Below are 20998 nucleotides of genomic sequence, written 5' to 3' on the forward strand. Positions count from 1 at the left end.
ATGTGCCACAACTACTGAGCTTGCTCACCTCAACTGGAGAGCCTCTGTGCCTCTAACTACAGAGCCCACACACTCTGGAACCCGCGTGCCACAACTACAGAACCCACATGTCCTGGAGCCTGCGTGGCACAAGTAGAGAAGAGAAAATCAGCACACCACAACTAGAGAGAAGCCTGCACGCTACAACGAAAGATCCCACATGCATCAACAAAGATCCCGTGTGCTGCAGCTAAGACCTGACACAGCCATAAATGAATGAATAAATAAATAATAAATTAAATTGTCATTTTCTCTTAGAAGTATGTACTGAAATATGTATAAATGTCTAGAATATCTTCAAGATTATCCTGAAGGAGGATGATAAATGGGTGTATGTATTGATGAAACAGGACTGAAGCTAGATGATGGATACAAAGAGGCTGATTGTACAGTCTTTCTTTTTCTTTTGTTTGGAATCTTTTTCTAATGTTGGAATATCCCATAATAATTTTTTTAAACTGGTAGTAATGTTAATCTGGGGTAATCAAAATGTCCTTGTTATTTTATTCTTTGAACGTTTTGAGTCTTTAAATTTTTTCTTTAACATCTTTATTGGAGTATAATTGCTTTACAATGTTGTGTTAGTTTCTGCTGTATAACAAAGTGAATCAGCTATATGTATACATATATCCCCATATCCCCTCCCTCTTGCATCTCCCTCCCACCTTCCCTATCCCACCCATCTTGGTGGTCACAAAAAGCATAAGAAAAGTATGTCTCTGGATGGGGGTAGACTTTGAAACTATAAGGCAACAGAAACAAAGGAAAATACTGATAAATTTGATTGCATCAGATTTGAATTACTATGTATCAAAACCCATTGTAAACAAAATTAAGTGACTAATTGGGTTTAATATTCATTGTAAGTATTGCAAGAAATTCTTTTACCATTTCACAAGCAAAACACTAAAATTCCAACAGAAAATGGTCAAGAATATGTCCAGATAATTTATAGAAGACAAAATGGCTAACAAGCATATCTTAAATATTAAATTGCACCAATATTTTAAAAAGTAAAACAATGAGATACTTTTTTGCCTATCAAACTGTTACAGATTATATCTAATTCTCAGCACTACATTTTTTCTTAACTGTATGTCCCACAGGCATTTCTTTTTTTTCTTTTAATTAATTAATTAATTTATTTTTGGCTGTGTTGGGTGTTCGTTGCTGCGCACAGGCTTTCTGTAGTTGCAGTGAGTGAGGGGCTACTCTTCATTGGGGTGTGCAGGCTTCTCATTGTGGTGGCTTCTCTTGTTGCGGAGCACAAGCTCTAGGGCACGTGGGCTTCAGTAGTCACAGCTCACGGGCTCAGTAGTTGTGGCTTGCGGGCTCTAGAGCGCAGGCTCAGTAGTTGTGGCGCGTGGGCTTAGTTGCTTTGAGGCATGTGGGATCTTCCCAGACCAGGGCTCGAACCCACATCCCCTGTATTGGCAGGTGGATTCTTAACTGCTGCTCCACCAGGGAAGCCCCAAACACTGCATTTTCTGGAAAGCAATTTTCCAACATATACCAAGAATCTTAAATATATTTATATCCTAAAGAAATATATTTAAATGCAGGGAAATATTTTTGTTCAGGATTATTCAGTTATACTATTCATAACAGGAAAACACTGGAAACAACTGAATGACTTATGTTTAAATAAATTGTAGTTATTTTAGATATGTAATTGTGAAAAAAATTTTTAAAGTTGAATTACATGAAAAAATGGTCAGAATAACAATGACTGAAAGCTATATACTGAAGCTATATACAGAAGGATCCTATGTGAAACACATAAATGTGTAGGGAACAGATTGTAGAAATAGGTCAAAGTGTTAATAGTGCTTATATCTGATTGTTGGTTTATGGGTAATTAATTTCTCTGTACCTGTTTGTATTTTTCAAGTTTTGCACAATGAGCACTTTTATAGTCAGAGAAAAATTGCAGAAAAAGTCAAAGTCATCCTTCCAATGAGCCCCTTTCCTTGTCCCCAAATTTCCTAACTAGATGCCCCGTGCCTGTCTTGTTTTCCAGGGAGAAGAACATTTTCATTCTACTGTTACAGATAAAAGCTCTGCTATGGGAGCTTTCCTTCAAATCAAAGTGTAATTCAACAGTAACTGACTGAAAGCAGATCCTTACCCTTAATAGGGGAGGAACTGAGTCTTTATTGGGAGAGATATTTTGTTGAGTTTTGCACATTGTTGCAGGTTGAGGAGTAACTTTTTTCTTTCAGTTAAAGTCACCAGAAAATGTGAGAGAAAGTTTTTCTCACATGGGCTCTTTAGGAATAGGTAACCCAGATAACCAGCTATCTTTCATGATATGGGTATAAGCAGATTCTACATGGCCATTTGAAGGGACTTCTGAAGGAAAACATGAATGTAAAGCAGGTTTTATTATCATCATTTAAAAAATTATTTGTTAGCTTCTGTGACCTTGATGACTAGTTAGGGTGCTAAGTAAGAAAGGTTCAGTCTCAGCCCACTGGTCAAAGGCAGGCTGAGTGGGTATAATCAACCCCACCAAGGACATTTACACAAGAATGAACCTGAAGAGCAGATTGGCATATCATTTGGTCTTACTGATTCCCATGCACAAGTAGTTCATTCCTATCTTTTTGCTTTGTGTATTTAATTTTCTTGCTTACCCTATCAATAAGGTCTTCATTCTTTTAAGTCCCACTCTTCTTTCAGGACACTGATGTGAACACAGAAAATGATCTTTGGTGCTCTTTGAAGAGGCAGTTAATTGGAAATTCCAACTGCCTGTCCTTTAGATTTTTCTAAGCATGCTTCTATACTTGGTAGCAGCTGATTGGCTGTTACCAGAGTTAAGTGGACTACTAAACCAGTAAACTGTGAAAACTCAGCTCCCAGTTTTGGGTCTTCTTTCTCAGCCTGTATAGAAGAAAGCTTGGGAAAATATAAAAAAGAAAAGTGCAACTGGTTGGGCACCCCACTAAGAAGGAATTACAGTAAGAAATAAGGGCCCTACTATAGTATGAATTTACAGTGTAATCACTGTTCCATGATAACAGAGTAACTACGAATGAACCGGTAGGTTCCTCCTTTGGGACAATTCCCAATATTTATTTGATGCCAGAGAATAGAAAATACCCAGATATATGACCTATATCTGACCGTTACATGAAACTCATAAGCATTAAATGGGAATAGTAAGTGGGGATAATTTGACTGTTAAGGATGCATAGGAGAGTGTGATGAAGATAAAGAAGTTGCTTCAATGTATAAAGATATGGATTCAGAGCTAATATTTATCAAGTGCTTAGTTTGTGTAAAGTAGCTAGCTGTTAGATGTTTTAGTATATTATTCATTTAATTCTCACAACAACCCTGTGAAGTGTTGTCCCTATTTTACTGAATAGAAAGTAAACTTGAAGAAGTTAAGTAACTTTCCCAAGATCAAACATCTCAGTGGGCAGAGCTGATCTTAGGCCAAAGTCTGTGCCTTTTTTCTAACCATGAGATAATTGTTGAAAGAAGGTAGTACCAAATTGAGAAAGTCATAATATTGAAGAAGGAGAAGAATGAGACTAATGTATGTATGAAGCAGAATTATGGTGAACAAATTTAGCAGTTTTGGTGAGCGGTCAAATCTACTCAAGAATGTTATGTGGAATAAGTTTTGAAATTTTCATTTTGTGGCATCTTTTTACGCTGACTAGATCAATTCAATCAGGAAACCTTGGTTCTAAGCCCAACTCTGTAACTAGCTAGTAACGGACTTTGGACATGTTACTTAATGTCTCATATGTCAACTCTAAAGTAAAGTACATTTCATCTCTAAATTTAAAAAAATTATATATATAATTATATATATAAGCTATAAATATGAATTTATATATATGGGCTGAATTATTAGAGTAAGGGAATGTGCAGCTAGCACAAAGCCATGCAGTGTTCAAAGATCACTCCTTGGCTGTCTTGCCCGTAAATATGCTCTCTCGGGTTTCCTTTCCTTAATGAAAGCATTTAAAAGCCTTTCAAATTAAGTTTTTAGTTTTTGACTCAAAGACAGGTACAGTCAAATCCACTTCAATGAAATTAGAGATCTTCTTATATTTACTTGAGAGAACTGAATTGGAGCAACTTTGAAGATAACTTATTAAGAAGTCATCCAAACTGGGGTCCTGGAATATAATACATTTCAGACAGTATTTCAGGGATGAGGAAAGCTTATGGGTTCTAATAATGGTGTTATGTCATTTAATTTGAATGTTTAGCAAAATAATACAAGATTTGCCTGATAAGGGCACTATTTTCAAAGTTTGTCTCTGGTAACTTCTCCATTTAATGTTGAATTCATTCTTATACCAAAAATAATATTGAGCCTAGCACCGTGCAGATGTAATTTTGATGGACCATTTATTTCCTTTTACCTTGTGAAAACAAGTTGTTTTCTTAGATGACTAAAAAATGCACTTAAAAAACAATTCTCCCCTAACCATGTGATAAGGGTGAGGAATTCAAAATCCAACAAATGTTGAGCTTTCTACTGTCAGTTAAATGTATTGAATCAAGAAAATCAATTTTGAGGGAAGAAAAACATCAGTTAAATTTAATTTACTCAGCAGTTGTCAGGAACCCCAAAGGAGCTGGAATTTACTCTTCCTATAGCTGGCAGGTCAGTCTGTTACTGTTTCTTGGGTGCTGGCAAAAGATACAGACTCCTGGATCAGAGATGTAGGACTTTATCACTAACAGCAAAAGCAGTAGTCACTGTCAACATGATGTTCACTCCAGTTCTCCATGTCCCCTTCCTCCCTCCCTCCTCCCACCCTAGTCCCATGGAGTCTCATGCTGTATTAGTTTACTAGGGCTAACAAGGTACCACACACTGAGTGGTTTAAGCAACAGAAATTTATTGTCTCACAGCTCTGGAGTTTAGAAATCTGAGATTATCCCGACCCTGGATTTGGGTCGGTTTCCCTGATGTGCAGCAAAACCAGTCTGACACCGGGTTGTGGTGAAGGAAAGTACGTTTATTGCAGGGTGCCAAGAAAGGAGAATGTGCAGCTAGTACTCAAAGTACCTGAACTCCCTGATGGCTTTCAGGGAAGGGTTTTTTAAGGCACCATTAGGGATGTGGGTTGCAGGGTGCCTGATCAGTTCATGGACATTCTTCTGATTGATTGGCAATGAGGTAACAGGGTGATGTTTCCAGAGTCAACATCATCAACTTTCTGATCCCAATTGGTCTGGAGTCTACGCACTTATGGTCAGCTGTTTCCATCTGGTGGGAGTCTAGTTTCTGTAAAAACAACTTAAGAATGTGCTTCAGACATTGTTATCTGTGTCCTTCATGGACGAACTAAAGGTCCTGTGACTCTGCTGTTATGGCTGATCTTTTGTTTAAATTGTTACCAGTTTACTTTCCTGGCCCAACAGTTATTCTTTATTATTATATGTTCACATTTTCCTAATCATTAACTCTTTAGCCAGCCTTTTGAGACTCGGGAGAAACCTGAAGACGTCAGGAGAAACCTCTTTTACTTCAAGAGATGTGGGGCACAGAGAGTCCCAAACGAAGTGAGAGGGTACCAAAGGGTCCTGCTCAGTTTCAACATCAAGATGTTAGCAGAGCTAGTTCCCTCTGAGAGCCACGAGGGAAGGATCTGTTCCAGGCCTCTCTCCTTGGCTTGTAAACGGCTGCCTTCTCCCTGTGTCTTCATATCGTCTTCTACCTGTACAAGAGAGTGTCCAAATTTCGCCTTCTTATAAAGACACCAGTTATACTGGATTAGGGCCTACCCTAATGATTTCATTTTAACTTAATTACTTCTGTAAAGACCCTATCTCCAAATATGACCACATTCTGATATACTGGGGGTTAGGACTTCAGCATATGAATTTGGGAGGGGGGAACAATTCAGCCCATGACAGATACTTGCTAACACACATAGTGGTGTGCATTACAGGAGAAGAACACGGAGTTGGGAGATTCACCATGGAAACAATCCTGTGCTTGTCCAGAGGATGTTACCTCATGCCTCAAGGTTGCTTGCTGCAAGCACAACTCTGAGAAAAGGGCCTTGCATTCCTGGCACACAGCAAGGATGTACAGGGGTGCTCAGGACTCACATGGATTGTCTCTCCCAAGAGCAATACTGTCACAGTCTCAGATCAAGGTACAACTGTACCATCCTGCATCTTTATCAAGTCAGGTTGTGTTTTACACAGATGTAGAATTGATCATGCCTTTCTAACAGTTGCAGAAAACCCTGAGCCACAGCTCTTTAGTTTGCAATAATTATATTTATAAATATCTTTAATACCAGTTAAGGAGTAAGTGTAGAGCTTAGTCAATTGTTGTCTGCTTTTGTCACATAATGAGAAATATTTTTAATTCAAAGAAGAGATGATTTCTTTGCCATTGTTTATAGCAAAAGGAACTAAAAAATATCTTCAGAATAATTGAATGGCAATAATTTTTTTCTTCCAACAGATGGAATTGCCACTTTTATATGTTATGATTTTACTTTTGAACATTTTTGATTTTTCATCAGGAATAACATATAATAAAGGTAAGTTTCAGACTCTTTTTACTCTCTAAAATAGAGAATATCTCTCAAGACTTCCCCTTTATATCCCTTCCTCACTAACAGTTAAAATATTTTTCTTTTAGTACTTCTTCTTTACTTTATCTTCCAGTTTTTCCCAGGTATTATCTATTGTACTCTGGTCCAGAGGTTTCTAATAATATCATTGTGTACATCGGGACTTTTCTTTTGTTATAGTATTTCATTACTTATAAGTCATAGAATATTTAAATTTTAAGGAACATTTTATATTTGCAAAACTTGAATTATTTGGATAGATCTTTTTGATTTTTCCTCCATGAATGGTTGCATGTAGGATGAATTGTAAACTGAATTATAGGCTAATAGACTGAGAATTTTCTGAAATTAATACATGGATTAAATTGCCCAATAGGACTTTCATGGTGTAAAACTTTACAAAAGGAATAAGACAAATCCACCTCCATTTGTGCAGATTGTATAGATTCTGTAGTATCCTGAACTGGATCTACCAGAACATAGTCGATGGTCAAAAAATTGTTGACTGAGTGGATGGAGAGACTCAGGGTCTCTTCTACACATGGGTGTGTTGCAGAATTGGGTGAGTTCTGGGATGAACCAGTTCTAATTCCTATATTCCACTAGAGAATATATTACACAAGTATGGACATAACCAAAGATTGGATAGTCACTGGCAAACTTATGAGATTTCAGAGAAGGGAGAATGTACTTCCAACTGGGGCAGGGGATGGAGTGAGTCAGAGAAAACACTGTATGAAAGGTATCAATCCATATTTGTCCCCCAAATGTCTGTACATGCATGGGGAAGAGCATCCTACAAAGACAACATCAGGTAAGTGATGAATAAAGTCGTAGAGGTAGGCAACCACAGAACATGAAGGGAGCAGTAAATAGTTCATTCTGACTTGAATGAAGGAATAGAAGAAGTAAAATATTTTGGAAAGATAGGAAACTGGCTTATATTATAGAGGTACTTGAATGCCAAGCTAAGGAATTTGGGCTTTAGTCTATATTCATTGGAAAGTCATTTAAGATGACTGGATAGGGGAGTAACATCTCAAAGCTACAGTTTAGGAAGATTAATGTGGCAGCATTATGTAAAGTAGATTGGTGAAGGGAAAGTTGGTAGGCAGAGAGAACAGACAGAAGACGATGACAGTAGTTTACACCAGATCTTCAGTCACGAAGTCAGTTTTTTGGTCATGTATTGCATCAGTTGGAAAAAAAAAAGTGCAAGCTTGGTTCTCCAATATTTTCTATTTATTTTTAAATTATGTACTTGTACTACTGTACTAATATATTGTGTACCTTGTAAACCTACACAAAAACCAGAAATTAAAAGGGGATGAAAAAGGATGAAATAATCTTTTTAAATTATTATAAAGTATACTGATCAACATCATAAAATTCTTTGAAATTTTAAGATTTTTGGTGAGAAAATGTGATGTAAATATATTTTTTTAAATCTTGGAGTCAAAGTTTATAGAGATTTGAATATCTGGCTCTAATTCAATTTATTTTGGTATTTAACTTAAATTAGCTATTATATTAAAAATATATCTCACAAATTTTTGTATATCTAAATGGGATAAATGCATGTTGGCTTAATGAATAAATCATGATACTCATTTTTCAATCCTATCTATCAACTTTGTAAAGGTTTTTATTGAAAAAATTTTAATAAGCTTTCAACTTTCTGTATGTCAATCAACTTTTTTCCATTTTAAGCAAATAGTTCCAAACTTCATTGAAATTCATTTGAAATATTTAAATCAAGTAAAAAAAATTTCCATTTTCAAGTTTCTAAAGTATTGCAGATATGACAGTTATTATAGATATATTTATGAGATTTCCAGTAACAAAATCACATACTAATGTGAACATTTCCAGCTGCCTATATTCAAAATGCTCTCTCCACAGCATGCATTTTTAAAGGTATTTAATTTAATGTTCATTGTTCAAATGAACCTTCAGTTTGAATGGATAGACTGAGTCCTGATTTACTTTTTGAAACTATGTGTCAGCATATTCCTGACAGCCATTTGTCATTTCAAAAAGATAAATGGAAATCAAAAAAGCTGGAGTAGAAATTCTCATATCAGCAAAAATAGACTTTAAAATAAAGACTATTACAAGAGACAACGAAGGACAATACATAATGATCAAGAGACCAATCCAAGAAGAAGATATAACAATTGTAAATATTTATGCAGCCAGCATAGGAGCACCTCAATACATAAGGCAAATGCTAACAGGCATAAAAGGGGAAATTGACAGTAACACAATAATAGTAGGGGACTTTAACACCCCACTTTCACAAATGGGCAGATCAACCAAAATGAAAATAAATAAGGAAACACAAACTTTAAATGCTACATTAAACAAGATGGACTTAATTGATATTTATAGGACAATCCATCCAAAAACAACAGAATACACTTTCTTCTGAAGTGCTCATGGAACATTATCCAGGATAGATCATATCTTGGGCCACAAATCAAGCCTTGGTAAATTTAAGAAAAATGAAATTGTATAAGTATCTTTCCCGACCACAATGCTATGAGACTAGATATCAATTACAGGAAAACATCTGTAAAAAATACAAACACATGGAGGCTAAACAATATGCTACTAAATAATCAAGAGATCACTGAAGAAATCAAAGAAGAAATCAAAAAATACCTAGAAACAAATGACAATGAAAACATGACAGCCCAAAACTTATGGGATGCAGCAAAAGCAGTTCTAAGAGGGAAGTTTAGAGCAATACAATCCTACCTCAAGAAACAAGAAACATCTAAAATAAACAAACTAACCTTATACCTAAAGCAATTTGAGAAAGAAGAACAAAAAATCCCCGAAGTTAGTAGAAGGAAAGAAGTCATAAAGATCAGATAAGAAATAAATGAAAAAGAAATGAAGGAAACCATAGCAAAGATCAATAAACTAAAAGCTGGTTCTTTGCGAAGATAAACAAAATTGATAAACCATTAGCCAGACTCATCAAGAAAAAAAGGGAGAAGACTCAAATCAACAGAATTAGAAATGAAAAAGGAGAAGTAACAACTGACACTGCAGAAATACAAAGGATCATGAGAGATTACTACAAGCAACTATTTGCTAATAAAATGGACAACCTGGAGGAAATGGACAAATTCTCAGAAAAGCACAACCTTCTGAGAATGAACCAAGAAGAAATAGAAAATATGAACAGACCAATCACAATCACTGAAATTGAAACTGTGACTAAAAATCTTCCAACAAACAAAAACCCAGGACCAGATGGATTCACAGGTGAATTCTATCAAACATTTAGAGAAGAGCTAACACCTATCCTTCTCAAACTCTTCCAAAATATATCAGAGGGAGGAACACTCCCAAATTCATTCTACAAGGCCACCATCACCCTGATACCAAAACCAGACAGAGATGTTACAAAAAAAGAAAACTATAGGCCAATATCATAGATGAACATAGATGCAAAACTCCTCAACAAAATACTAGCAAACAGAATCCAGCAGCACATTAAAAGAATCGTACACCATGATCAAATGGGATTTATCCCAGGAATGCAAGGATTCTTCAATATATGCAAAGAAATCAATGCGATGCACCATATCAACAAATTGAAGGATCAATACTGTATGATCATCTCAATAGATGCAGAAAAAGCTTTTGACAAAATTCAACACCCATTTATGATAAAAAAAATCTCCAGAAAGTAGGAAGAGAGGGAACTTACCTCAATATGATAAAGGCCATAAATGACAAACACACAGCCAACATCATTCTCAATGGTGAAAAACTGAAACTATTTCCTCTAAGATCAGGCACAAGACAAGGTTGCCCACTCTCACCACTATTATTCAACATAGTTTTGGAAGTTTTAGCCACAGCAATCAGAGAAGAAAAAGAAATAAAAGGCATCCAGATCAGAAAAGAAGAAGGAAAACTGTCACTGTTTGCAGATGACATGATACTATACATAGAGAATCCTAAAGATGCCACTAGAAAACTACTAGAGCTAATCAATGAATTTGGTAAAGTAGCAGGATGCAAAATTAATGCACAGAAATCTCTTGCATTCCTATACACTTATAATGAAAAATCTGAAAGAGAAATTAAGGAAACACTCCCATTTACCATTGCAACAAAAAGAATAAAATACCTAGGATAAACCTACCTAGGGAGACAAAAGACCTGTATACAGAAAACTATAAGACACTGATGAAAGAAATTAAAGATGATACAAACAGATGGAGAGATATACCATGTTCTTGGACTGGAAGAATCAACATTATGGAAATGACTCTACTACCCAAAGCAATCTACAGAATCAGTTGTATCCCTATCAAACTACCAATGGCATTTTTCACAGAACTAGAACAAAAAATTGCACAATTTGTATGGAAACACAAAAGACCCCAAATAGCCAAAGCAATCTTGAGAAAGAAAGATGGAGTTGGAGGATTCAGACTCCCTGACTTCAGACTATACTACAAAGCTACAGTAATCAAGACAGTATGGTACTGGCACAAAAACAGAAAGATAGATCAATGGAACAGGATAGAAAGCCCAGAGATACACCCATGCACCTATGGTCACCTTATCTTTGATAAAGGTGGCAGGAATGTACAGTGGAGAAAGGACAGCCTCTTCAATAAGTGGTGCTGGGAAAACTGGACAGGTACATGTAAAAGTATGAGATTAGATCACTCCCTAACAGCATACACAAAAATAAGCTCAAAATGGATTAGAGACCTAAATGTAAGGCCAGAAACTATCAAACTCTTAGAGGAAAACATAGGCAGAACACTCTATGACATAAACCACAGCAAGATCCTTTCTGACCCACCTCCTAGAGTAATGGAAATAAAAACAAAAATAAACAAATGGGACCTAATGAAACTTCAAAGCTTTTGCACAGCAAAGGAAACCATAAACAAGACCAAAAGACAACCCTCAGAATGGGAGAAAATATTTGCAAATGAAGCAACTGACAAAGGATTAATCTCAAAAATTTACAAGAAGCTCATGCAGCTCAATAACAAAAAAACAAGCAACCCAATCCAAAAATGGGCAGAAGACCTAAACAGACATTTCTCCAAAGAAGATATACAGACTGCCAACAAACACATGAAAGAATGCTCAACATCATTAATCATTAGAGAAATGCAAATCAAAACTACAATGAGATATCATCTCATACCAGTCAGAATGGCCATCATCAAAAAATCTAGAAACAATAAATGCTGGAGAGGGTGTGGAGAAAAGGGAACACTCTTGCACTGCTGGTGGGAATGTGAATTGGTTCAGCCACTATGGAGAACAGTATGGAGGTTCCTTAAAAAACTACAAATAGAACTACCATATGACCCAGCAATCCCACTACTGGGCATATACCCTGAGAAAACCAAAATTCAAAAAGAGTCATGTACCACAATGTTCACTGCAGCTCTATTTACAATAGCCAGGACATGGAAGCAACCTAAGTGTCCATCAACAGATGAATGGATAAAGAGGATGTGGCACATATATACAATGGAATATTACTGTCAATGGAATATAGTCTGTCATACAGAGGAGTGAAGGAAGTCAGAAAGAGAAACAGATACCGTAGGCTAACACATATGTATGGAATCTAAAAAAAAGAAAAAGGTTCTGAAGAACCTAGGGGCAGGACAGGAATAAAGATGCAGACATAGAGAATGGACTTGAGGACATGGGGAGGGGGAAGGGTAAGCTGAGACGAAGTGAGAGGGTGACACTGACATATATACACTACCAAATGTAAAATAGGTAGCTAGTGGGAAGCAGCCACATAGCACAGGGAGATCAGCTTGTTGCTTTGTGACCAACTAGAGGGGTGGGATAGAGAGGGTGGGAGGGAGATGCAAGAGGGAGGGGATACGGGCATATATGTATAGGTATAGCTGATTTACTTTGTTATACAGCAACAACTAATGCAACAATGTAAGGCAATTATACTCCAATAAAGATGTTTAAAAAAAAAGGGTCAGAAAATTTAAAACACTTTTTAAAAAGTAATATAAAAATATCCCTAACTCATCTTTAGACAGTTTTTTAAGAAGTACTTTGCCATTGTATACCACCAAAACCCATGTTTGTTACAAAAGATGTTTGTAGTCACCCTTCATCTAGCCTTACGTCTGATGTCCTTCAGTACTTTTGCAGCATCTGGCTTCAACTTCATTGAGACATAGAAAACCAGAGCTGGACAATATTTAAAGCTGTAAAACTACAATTTTTTCAGGGACTTTGCAATTGAGGAAAAAAGATCTCAGTATAGAACTAGTCTCAATTCCAAATACAACATAGGCAAGTGGGAATTTATAGCCAAGGAGCAGGTTCATTGTGGGGGAAATTGTGTCTTTGTATGGAAAATTACTAAGAGGAGACATCAAGAGTAGGGAGGATTCTTGCTCAGCTAACCAAACAGTATTCTTGCTGAGGGCAGGCCAGCATGACCATTTGGGTGGATGGTAGGGGATGAGGAATTTGAGTAGATATTGAGAGTGGTTAGATATCAAGGATGGGGCGGGCTTCCCTTGGTGGTGCAGTGAAGAATCTGTCTGCCAATGCAGCATACACGGGTTCGAGCCCTGGTCTGGGAAGATCCCACATGCTGCGGAGCAGCTAAGCCTGTGCGCCACAACTACTAAGCCTGTGCTCTAGAGCCTGTGAGCCACAACTACTGAAGCCTGCAACAAGAGAAGCCACCACAATAAGAAGCTTGCACACAGCAACGAGGAGTAGCCCCTGCTCACCGCAACTAGAGAAAGCCCGTGTGCAGCAACAAAAGACCCAATGCAGCCACAATAAATAAATAAATTAATTAAATAAATTTTAAAAAAAGGATGGGGGGCGTTTCTCTCTAAGATGACTTAGTAGGATTCTTGTGAAAATAGCTATACAGGTCTAGCAAGGGATAGGGCCTATCCTCTTCATCAAATCAAGTCCTGCCTTTTTCCAAGAAGGAGTCTGAATTTATGCCCCAGATTAGAGGAATACATATGACATTGATGAGTGGTCCCATCACAGCCTCTTTCCTCAAACTCAAGATAAGGAGAAGGGATAGAGGATTCTGGGAAGATGGCAGAGTGAGAAGCACAAGAAATCTGCCTCCCCAACTGGACAACAACTGCACTGGCCGAATCTGTCTGATACAACTTTTTTGGAACTCTGGAGTCTGCTGAAGGCTTACAACTTCTAGGGGAAGGCTTGGACAGTAAGTTGCAGTTAATTTCAGTCATTGTCAACTCTTATCACAGTAGAAACTACCCATGCCCCACCCTCAACCTCATGGCATGCAGCTGTGCACGTGTTACTGGAGCAGTCACACACAACTTGCAGAAGCTAGGATGGGCAAAAAGGACCCTGTCTTCCAAATATTGAGAATCTGTACTCTGCTGCTTCTGATCACAGAGGTGCAAAGAGGCAGGCAGCCATTGTTGTTGTACCTCCCCTCATTGTTGCAAACTTTTCTCCCTCAGCTGAATAGATTTTCAAGGGACTTAAAGGACCAGTGCCCTTTTTACTCCCTTTTTCATTTTTTTCCTCTTTGGGAGCCAGACATTAAAGACTATCAAAAAAAACACAAACAAAAAAAACTGCATTTAAGGGGATAAATTACAAAGTGACAACACATGCCCAGGGAAAAAAGACACAGGCTCATAAAAGACCTAAGAAGACCTTAAATTTACACCTGAGGTTGATCCTTGATACAGAGACAGCCTACAACAATTTTTTAGAAATCCGAAAGACAAAAACAGTAACATAAAAAAGCAAATCCTGGGGAATGAGGAGAATCTAATTTCCAGAGTTACCACACTATTAGATTCAACTGTCCAGTTTTCAACAGAAAATTATAAGACATACAAAGAAACAGGAGAGTATGGCCCATTAAAGGAAAAAAATAAGTCACCAGAAATTATCCTGAAAAAAGATTGGATGGCAGATCTACTAGACAAAGACTTTAAAACAACCATGTTAAAGTTGCTTCCAAAACCAAAGAAGATGTGGAGAAGGTCAAGAAAACAATGTATGAGCAAAATGGAAGTATTAATAGAGGAATAGAAAACCTGAAACGAAACCAAGAAGAAATGCAGGGGCTGAAAAGTACGATAACTGAAATGAAAAACTCACTAGAGGGATTCAAAGGCAGATTTAAGCAGGCAGAAGAAAAAAACAGCAACTTGAATGTAAGACAGTTGTAATTATCAAGTCTCAGGAACAGAAAGAAAAAAGGTTGAAGAAAAGTGTAGAGTGTAAGAGACCTCTGGGAAACCATCAAGTGGACCAACACACATTGTGGGAGTAACAGCAGAAGAGAGAGAGAAAGGAGCAGAGAGACTATTTGAAGAAATAATGGCTAAAAACTTCCTAAATTTGATGAAAGGCATAAATATGTATAATATATATATATATATATATATATATATATATATATATATATCTCTCCAGGAAGTTAAACAAACTCCAAGTCAGATGAACTGACAGAGACCTACACCAAGACACACTATAATCAAACTTTCAAAAGCCAAAGAAAAAGAGAGAATCTTGAAAGCAGCAAGAGAGAAATGAATAACCACACACAAAGAATCCTCAATTAGATAATAAGCAGATTTCTTATCAGAAACTTTGGAGTCCAGAAGGCAGTGGACTGATATATTCAAATTGCTAAAAGAAAAACCAGTCAGCCAAGAATCCTATATCTGGGAAAACTGTCCTCAAGAGTGAGGAAGAAATTAAGGCATTCCCAGGTAAACAAAAGCTGAGGGAGCTTGTTACCACTAGATTTGCCATGTAAAAAATGCTCAAGGGAGTCCTGCAAGGGGAAATGAAAGGACACTAGACAGTCACTTGAAGCAGTAGGGAGAAATAAAGGTAAATATGTGGGTAATTATATTGTAACAATGGATTGTAACTCCACTTTTTATTTTCTACATGATTTAAGAGACTAATACATTCTAAAGAAAAAAATTGTTAGTACAAAAGTTACTATCATTGTAATTTTGGTTTGTAACTCCAAATCTTGTTTTCTACATAACTTAAGAGACTAATGCATCAAAAGAATTATTAGTTCTTGTTTTGGGGGCACACAATATTTAAAGGTATAATTTTATGATATCAACAACTGAAAGGAGTGGGGATGGAGCTTTAAAGGAGCAGAGTTTTTCTATGTTATTGGAGTTAAGCTGCTATAAATTCAAATTAGGGTAGTATACCATTAGGATGTTAAATGTAATCCCCATGGTAATCACAAAGGAAATAGCTATAAAATATACATGAAAGGAATTTACATGTTTCACTACAAAAAGAAAATCAACTAAATACAAAAGAAGGCAGTAATGCAGGAATGAAGGACAAAAAAGTTATAAGGTATATAGAAAACTAATAGCAAAATGATAGAAGTAAGTCTCTCCTTATCAGTAATCACTTTAACTACAAATGGATTAAATTTCCCAATCAAAACTGGGAGATTGGCAGAATGGGTAAAAACACATGATCAAAAACAAAAACAAATAATCACACATGATCCAACTCTATGCTGTCTATGAGAGACTCTTTTATTTTATTTTATTTTATTTTATTTGGCCATGCCACAGCATGCTGGATCTTAGTTCCCTGACCAGGGAGCGAACCCATGCCCCCTGCAGTGGAAGCGCAGAGTCCTAACCACTGCACTGCCAGGGAATTCCCAGAGAGACTCACTTTAGAACAAGATAAGAAGGAGGGATCTTCCTCCCAACACTCCCACCCTTTGGGGAGAGGAGTCATATCAGTAGCTCTCTATCAAAACATAAATTCACTCCAATCTCCAACTTCTGTCCCTTTTATATGTTCACCAAGGTTGAGGAGTTTAAGAGTGAAGAACTGGTTTTTGGCCACCTCTGAAAATCTGTATCATAGCCTAGCATGTGTTATATTTTATTTTAGTGCTCAGTCAAACCTTTCTTTTTAGTGTCCTGATATTGTATCTTTAAAATGAAAAAATAAAGTGGAAAATTTAAACTTTATCTAGAGTGATGTGAATTTAAAATATACAATTATAATTCTTATACTTTAAAAATATATTCTGTTTAAAAAATATGGTTCTTTTAATGGAAATTCTTCATTAGTGACCTAAAAATATATATATATATATGTTTGTGTTATTTAGGTGATACGGAGAAACGCTTTGCTTGTGCTAGCGAAGGGTTCCCCCAAAAGAATGAAATAATCAAGTTGTATCTTTCCTCTGATGACTTGGTAAGGTCCACTAATAGCATGTGCTACACGCCCTCATATTCCTTTTAAGTGCATAGGTGAAACCATTAGCACTGTACGCTCTTCAAATACCTTCTACTATTTTCAGACTTGGGGAGGTGAAATTTGATATAAATAATCCTTTCTATCCTTTCTATTTCATTCCACTTGGATCAAGTAAAATATTTCATTTAGCCATTGAACACCCTGGGTGGTTTGCTTTTTTTTTTTTTTTAAGATGGCTCCATCCCTTTTTTAAAAAGACTGGCTGTAATGCTCTTCATTTTTTATGGTTCTAATCTGTCCATCTGAAGTTTGACAGATGTAGCCTGTTAGTGAAAGAACGTTACCTCACATGACCTTGGGAAAGAATCTTTCCCTTTTATAACAAGTACCACATTGTAGGTGTCATTTTGGGTAGGGGATTATTTGACTCCTTTGATTCAAATAATGGCAAAATTTTTAAAAACACAACAAAATAAGCTCTACTGTTAAGATAGTCATGCAGCAAATGCTAACAAAAACATAAATTAATAAAAATTGCACAGATTGTCTAAAAGTCTATGATAAATAAAACAAAACGAAGAAAAACACCCCATGAGGACAAATACATTTATCCTAAAGTCTGTTTTGACTTAGTTCCCGGTTCCTTCTTAATATGCCAAACGTATATTTAGTTTTTTATTTACAACTATTGTGAAGTGCAAGCCCTTTGAGTCACACGTGTCTTTCCTATTTGTGATTAAATATTATGGAAAAGGAACGGGCTCTATAGGAAGAGAGACCTACAGAGCTGGGGTCAAATTTTGGTTCTGCCATATATGGTATGTGTGCCCTAGGGCAGGTTACCTAACCTCTCTGATCCTCAGTTTTGTCCTTTTGAAAGGGAAGTATAATCTACTTTTTGGATAGTTGTGATGTGGTAGTTCTAGAAGAAGTATTAGTAGAAATAATAGCTAGCATTTATAAAGTGTTTGTCAGGCATTTTTCAAAATGTTTTATGTTCATTATGACATTTAATCTTCTGTAAGATAAGTACTGTAGGGGAGTACTGAACCTCCCCTCTTAGGTTCAGTGGCTGGAGCCTGTAAAACAAACTGACAAAAGACAGATTAAGCAGGAGATAAAAATGAAGTTTGGGAATTCCCTGGCAGTCCAGTGGTTAGGACTCAGTGCTTTCACTGCTGTGACCCAGGTTGAGTCCCTGGTTTGAGAACTAAGATCCTGCAAGCCTCACGGCACAGCCAAAAAATCCCTAAAAAACAAAAACAAACAACAAACAAAACAAAAAAAGCAGAGTTTATTTACACATGCAATGCACATACCCATGGGAGAACTCAACGATGAGTAACTCAAAGGGATCCTTAGAATTGGGAGCTTATATAATATCTTAACAAAGTGCAATAAATTGTGGAGAAGTTGAAGACAAAGGAAAAGGGTTTGAGTTTATCTCCCTGCCAAGCCCCATTAGAAAATAAGTTCCATTAGGTCAGGGGTTTTTGCCTGTTTGGTTTAATTCTGTTTCACCAGCACCTATAACACTGCCTGATTCATGCTAAGGGGTCAGTAAATATCTTTGGAATGAACATGTTTCCCCATTTTATAGATAGGGAAACTGAAATTCAGATAGGTAACTTGCCCAGAGGGATCTTAACTACTAGGAGAACTAAGTTAGATGAAGCTCTTCTTATCCATATTGGTTTTCAGGGAAATCTACCATTTGTGATTGCTACCTTTTCATATACCTTCTCAAAACTGGGAAATATTCAATAAAAATGCAGTAAAATGAGTTTTGCTTTATATATTTGCTTTTTTATTTAGACACAAAATAATGATTTTAATAAAATAGGAATTTCTACATGTGATAGCATGTGACTTTGAGTCTATGTTTGTTAAACATAATAACTCTATGACCATTTCTATGACAGAAAAGATTATTATAGGATGAATTGAAACCTATGATGACAGTGGCATAATAGGCTGATGGGTTCTGAAAGTGTACTTTTCAAAATAGATTTTTTTCCAAGTTAAAGACTAGAATTACTAGAGATAGCAATCTTCAGCAGCATCTACTTTTCATAGATTTCTCCTCACTTTCAAATTAATGTAAAATATGCTCTTCTCCATCAAATTGTCACTACTTGTTTTTTTTCTCTTTCCTGAAGAAAATCCAGTGTTTTTTCCAATCTGAAATTGAGCTTACTTCAAAGGAATTTCTAAGCGTGTTCACATCAGGAGGACTTGCTCCAAGCTTGGGAATCATAAATAGTACATATACGGGCATCTTTCACTTTAATTTAACTTTGGTAATTACATTTTATTTTATTTTGTGGTATGTTATTAACAAGAAGAATACTCTTCCTTTTAGCATGTGTTTTTAAAAACAGCTAGTCCAGTAATATTACATCTGTATGTGGTTTAAACCCAATAATACATTGTTATACTTTTTACTTTAAAGTCATTTTTTAAAGAAATTAAGAGAAGAAAAGAAAAAGATTCATGTGGGGTTTTTTTTTTTTTTTACTTTTTATTGCCATCCAGTGTCTTCAGCATAAAGAACTTGTAGCATTTCTTACAGTGCAGGTCTGCTGGCAATTAATTCTCTGGAAGTTGTTTCCCCTTTATTTCACCTTTTTGTGTGTTAGGGTAACAACTTCATTAAGATATAATTTATATACCATACAATTTACCTATTTAAAGTGTACAATTAAATGGTTTTTAGTATATTCATAGAGTGCAACCATCACTACTATCTAATTTTAGAACACTTTCATCACTTCCAAAAGACAGCCCATACCCATTGACAATCACTCCACATTCTACCTTCTACTCCCCAGTCTTAAGCAACCACTAATCTACTTTCTGTCTCTGTAGATTTGCTTATTCTGAACATTTCATGTAAATGAAGTCATATAATATGCCGTCTTCTGTGACTGGCTTCTTTCGGTTAGAATAACGTTTTCAAGGTTCATCCATGTGATAGCATGTATCAGTACTTCACTTCTTTTTATTGCCAAATAATATCCCACTGTTTTGGTACCATATTTTGTTTATCCATTCATCAGTTGATGAACATTTGGGTTTTCTCCACTTTTTGGCTATTATGAATAATGCTGCTATGAACTTCTGTGTACAGTTTTTGTGTGGAAATTTTGGTTTTTTATTTCTCTTCTGTATATAACTAGAAAATGGAATTGCTAGGTTATAGGGTAACTCTATATTTAACTTTCTGAGGAACTGCCAGACTGTTTTCCACAGTGGTTGGACTCTTTTACATACCCATCATCAGTATATTTGGGTTCAAATTTCCACATTCTCACCAACACTTGTTATTTTCTGTTTTTTGTTTTGTTTTGTTTTGTTATAGCCATCCCACTGGGTGTGAAGTGCTATCTCATTATATTTTGATTTGCATTTCCCTGATGATTAATGATGTTGAGCATCTTTTCATTGCTCAACAGTGTTTATTGGCCATTTGAATATCTTCTTTGTGAAGATATCTATATAGATTATTAATTGGGTTGTCTTTTTATTGTTGAGTTGTAAAAGTTCTTTATACATTCTCAATTCAAGTCCCTTATCAGACAAATGACTTGCAAATATTTTCTTCCATTCTGTGGGTGGATTTTTTATTTTCATGATACTGTCTTTTGATGCACAAAAATGTTTTTGATGAAGTCTTAGGTATCTATTTTTTCTTTTGTTGCTTATTCTTTTAGTGTCATAAATAGGAATCCATTGCCTAATCCAGAGTAATGGAGATTTACCCCTATGTTTTCTCCTGAGAGGTTCATAGTTTTACCTTTTACATTTAGGTCTTTGATATATTTTGAGTTGAATTTTGTGTGTGGTGTGGGATAGGGGGGTCCACATTCATTATTTTGTGGATATCCAGCTATCCTAGCACCATCTGTTGAAAATACTATTACTGTTTCCCTACTGAATTGTTTTGGCACTTTTGCTGAAAATCAATCAACTCTAAATGTGAGGGTTTATTTCTGGATTATCAAATCTATTGCTTTGATCTATACATCTACCCTTATTCCAGTACCATGTTGTTTTGTTACTGCTGCTTTGTAGTAAGTTTTGAAATTGAGAAGGAAGAGTCCTCCATCTTTGTTCTTCTTTTTCAAGATTGTTTT

The 20998-nt window shown here is 36.1% G+C and overlaps 1 protein-coding gene across 1 annotated transcript in view; it reads left to right on the forward strand.

The window, feature by feature from the left end:
• The window catches only part of CATSPERB (cation channel sperm associated auxiliary subunit beta), a gene marked incomplete at its 3' end in the record, with an annotated part of 166814 nt that overhangs the window by 32370 nt on the left and 113446 nt on the right, over positions 1–20998 (forward strand). Inside the window, exons 2-4 of the mRNA XM_079912794.1 lie at positions 6494–6572; positions 16771–16859; positions 19022–19162. Coding sequence (XP_079768920.1) covers positions 6494–6572; positions 16771–16859; positions 19022–19162 — 309 coding nt within the window. The remainder of the gene's footprint in view (positions 1–6493; positions 6573–16770; positions 16860–19021; positions 19163–20998) is intronic.

Source organism: Stenella coeruleoalba (genome assembly GCF_951394435.1).
Source record: "Stenella coeruleoalba genome assembly, chromosome: 2".
Taxonomy (NCBI): Eukaryota; Metazoa; Chordata; class Mammalia; order Artiodactyla; family Delphinidae; genus Stenella; species Stenella coeruleoalba.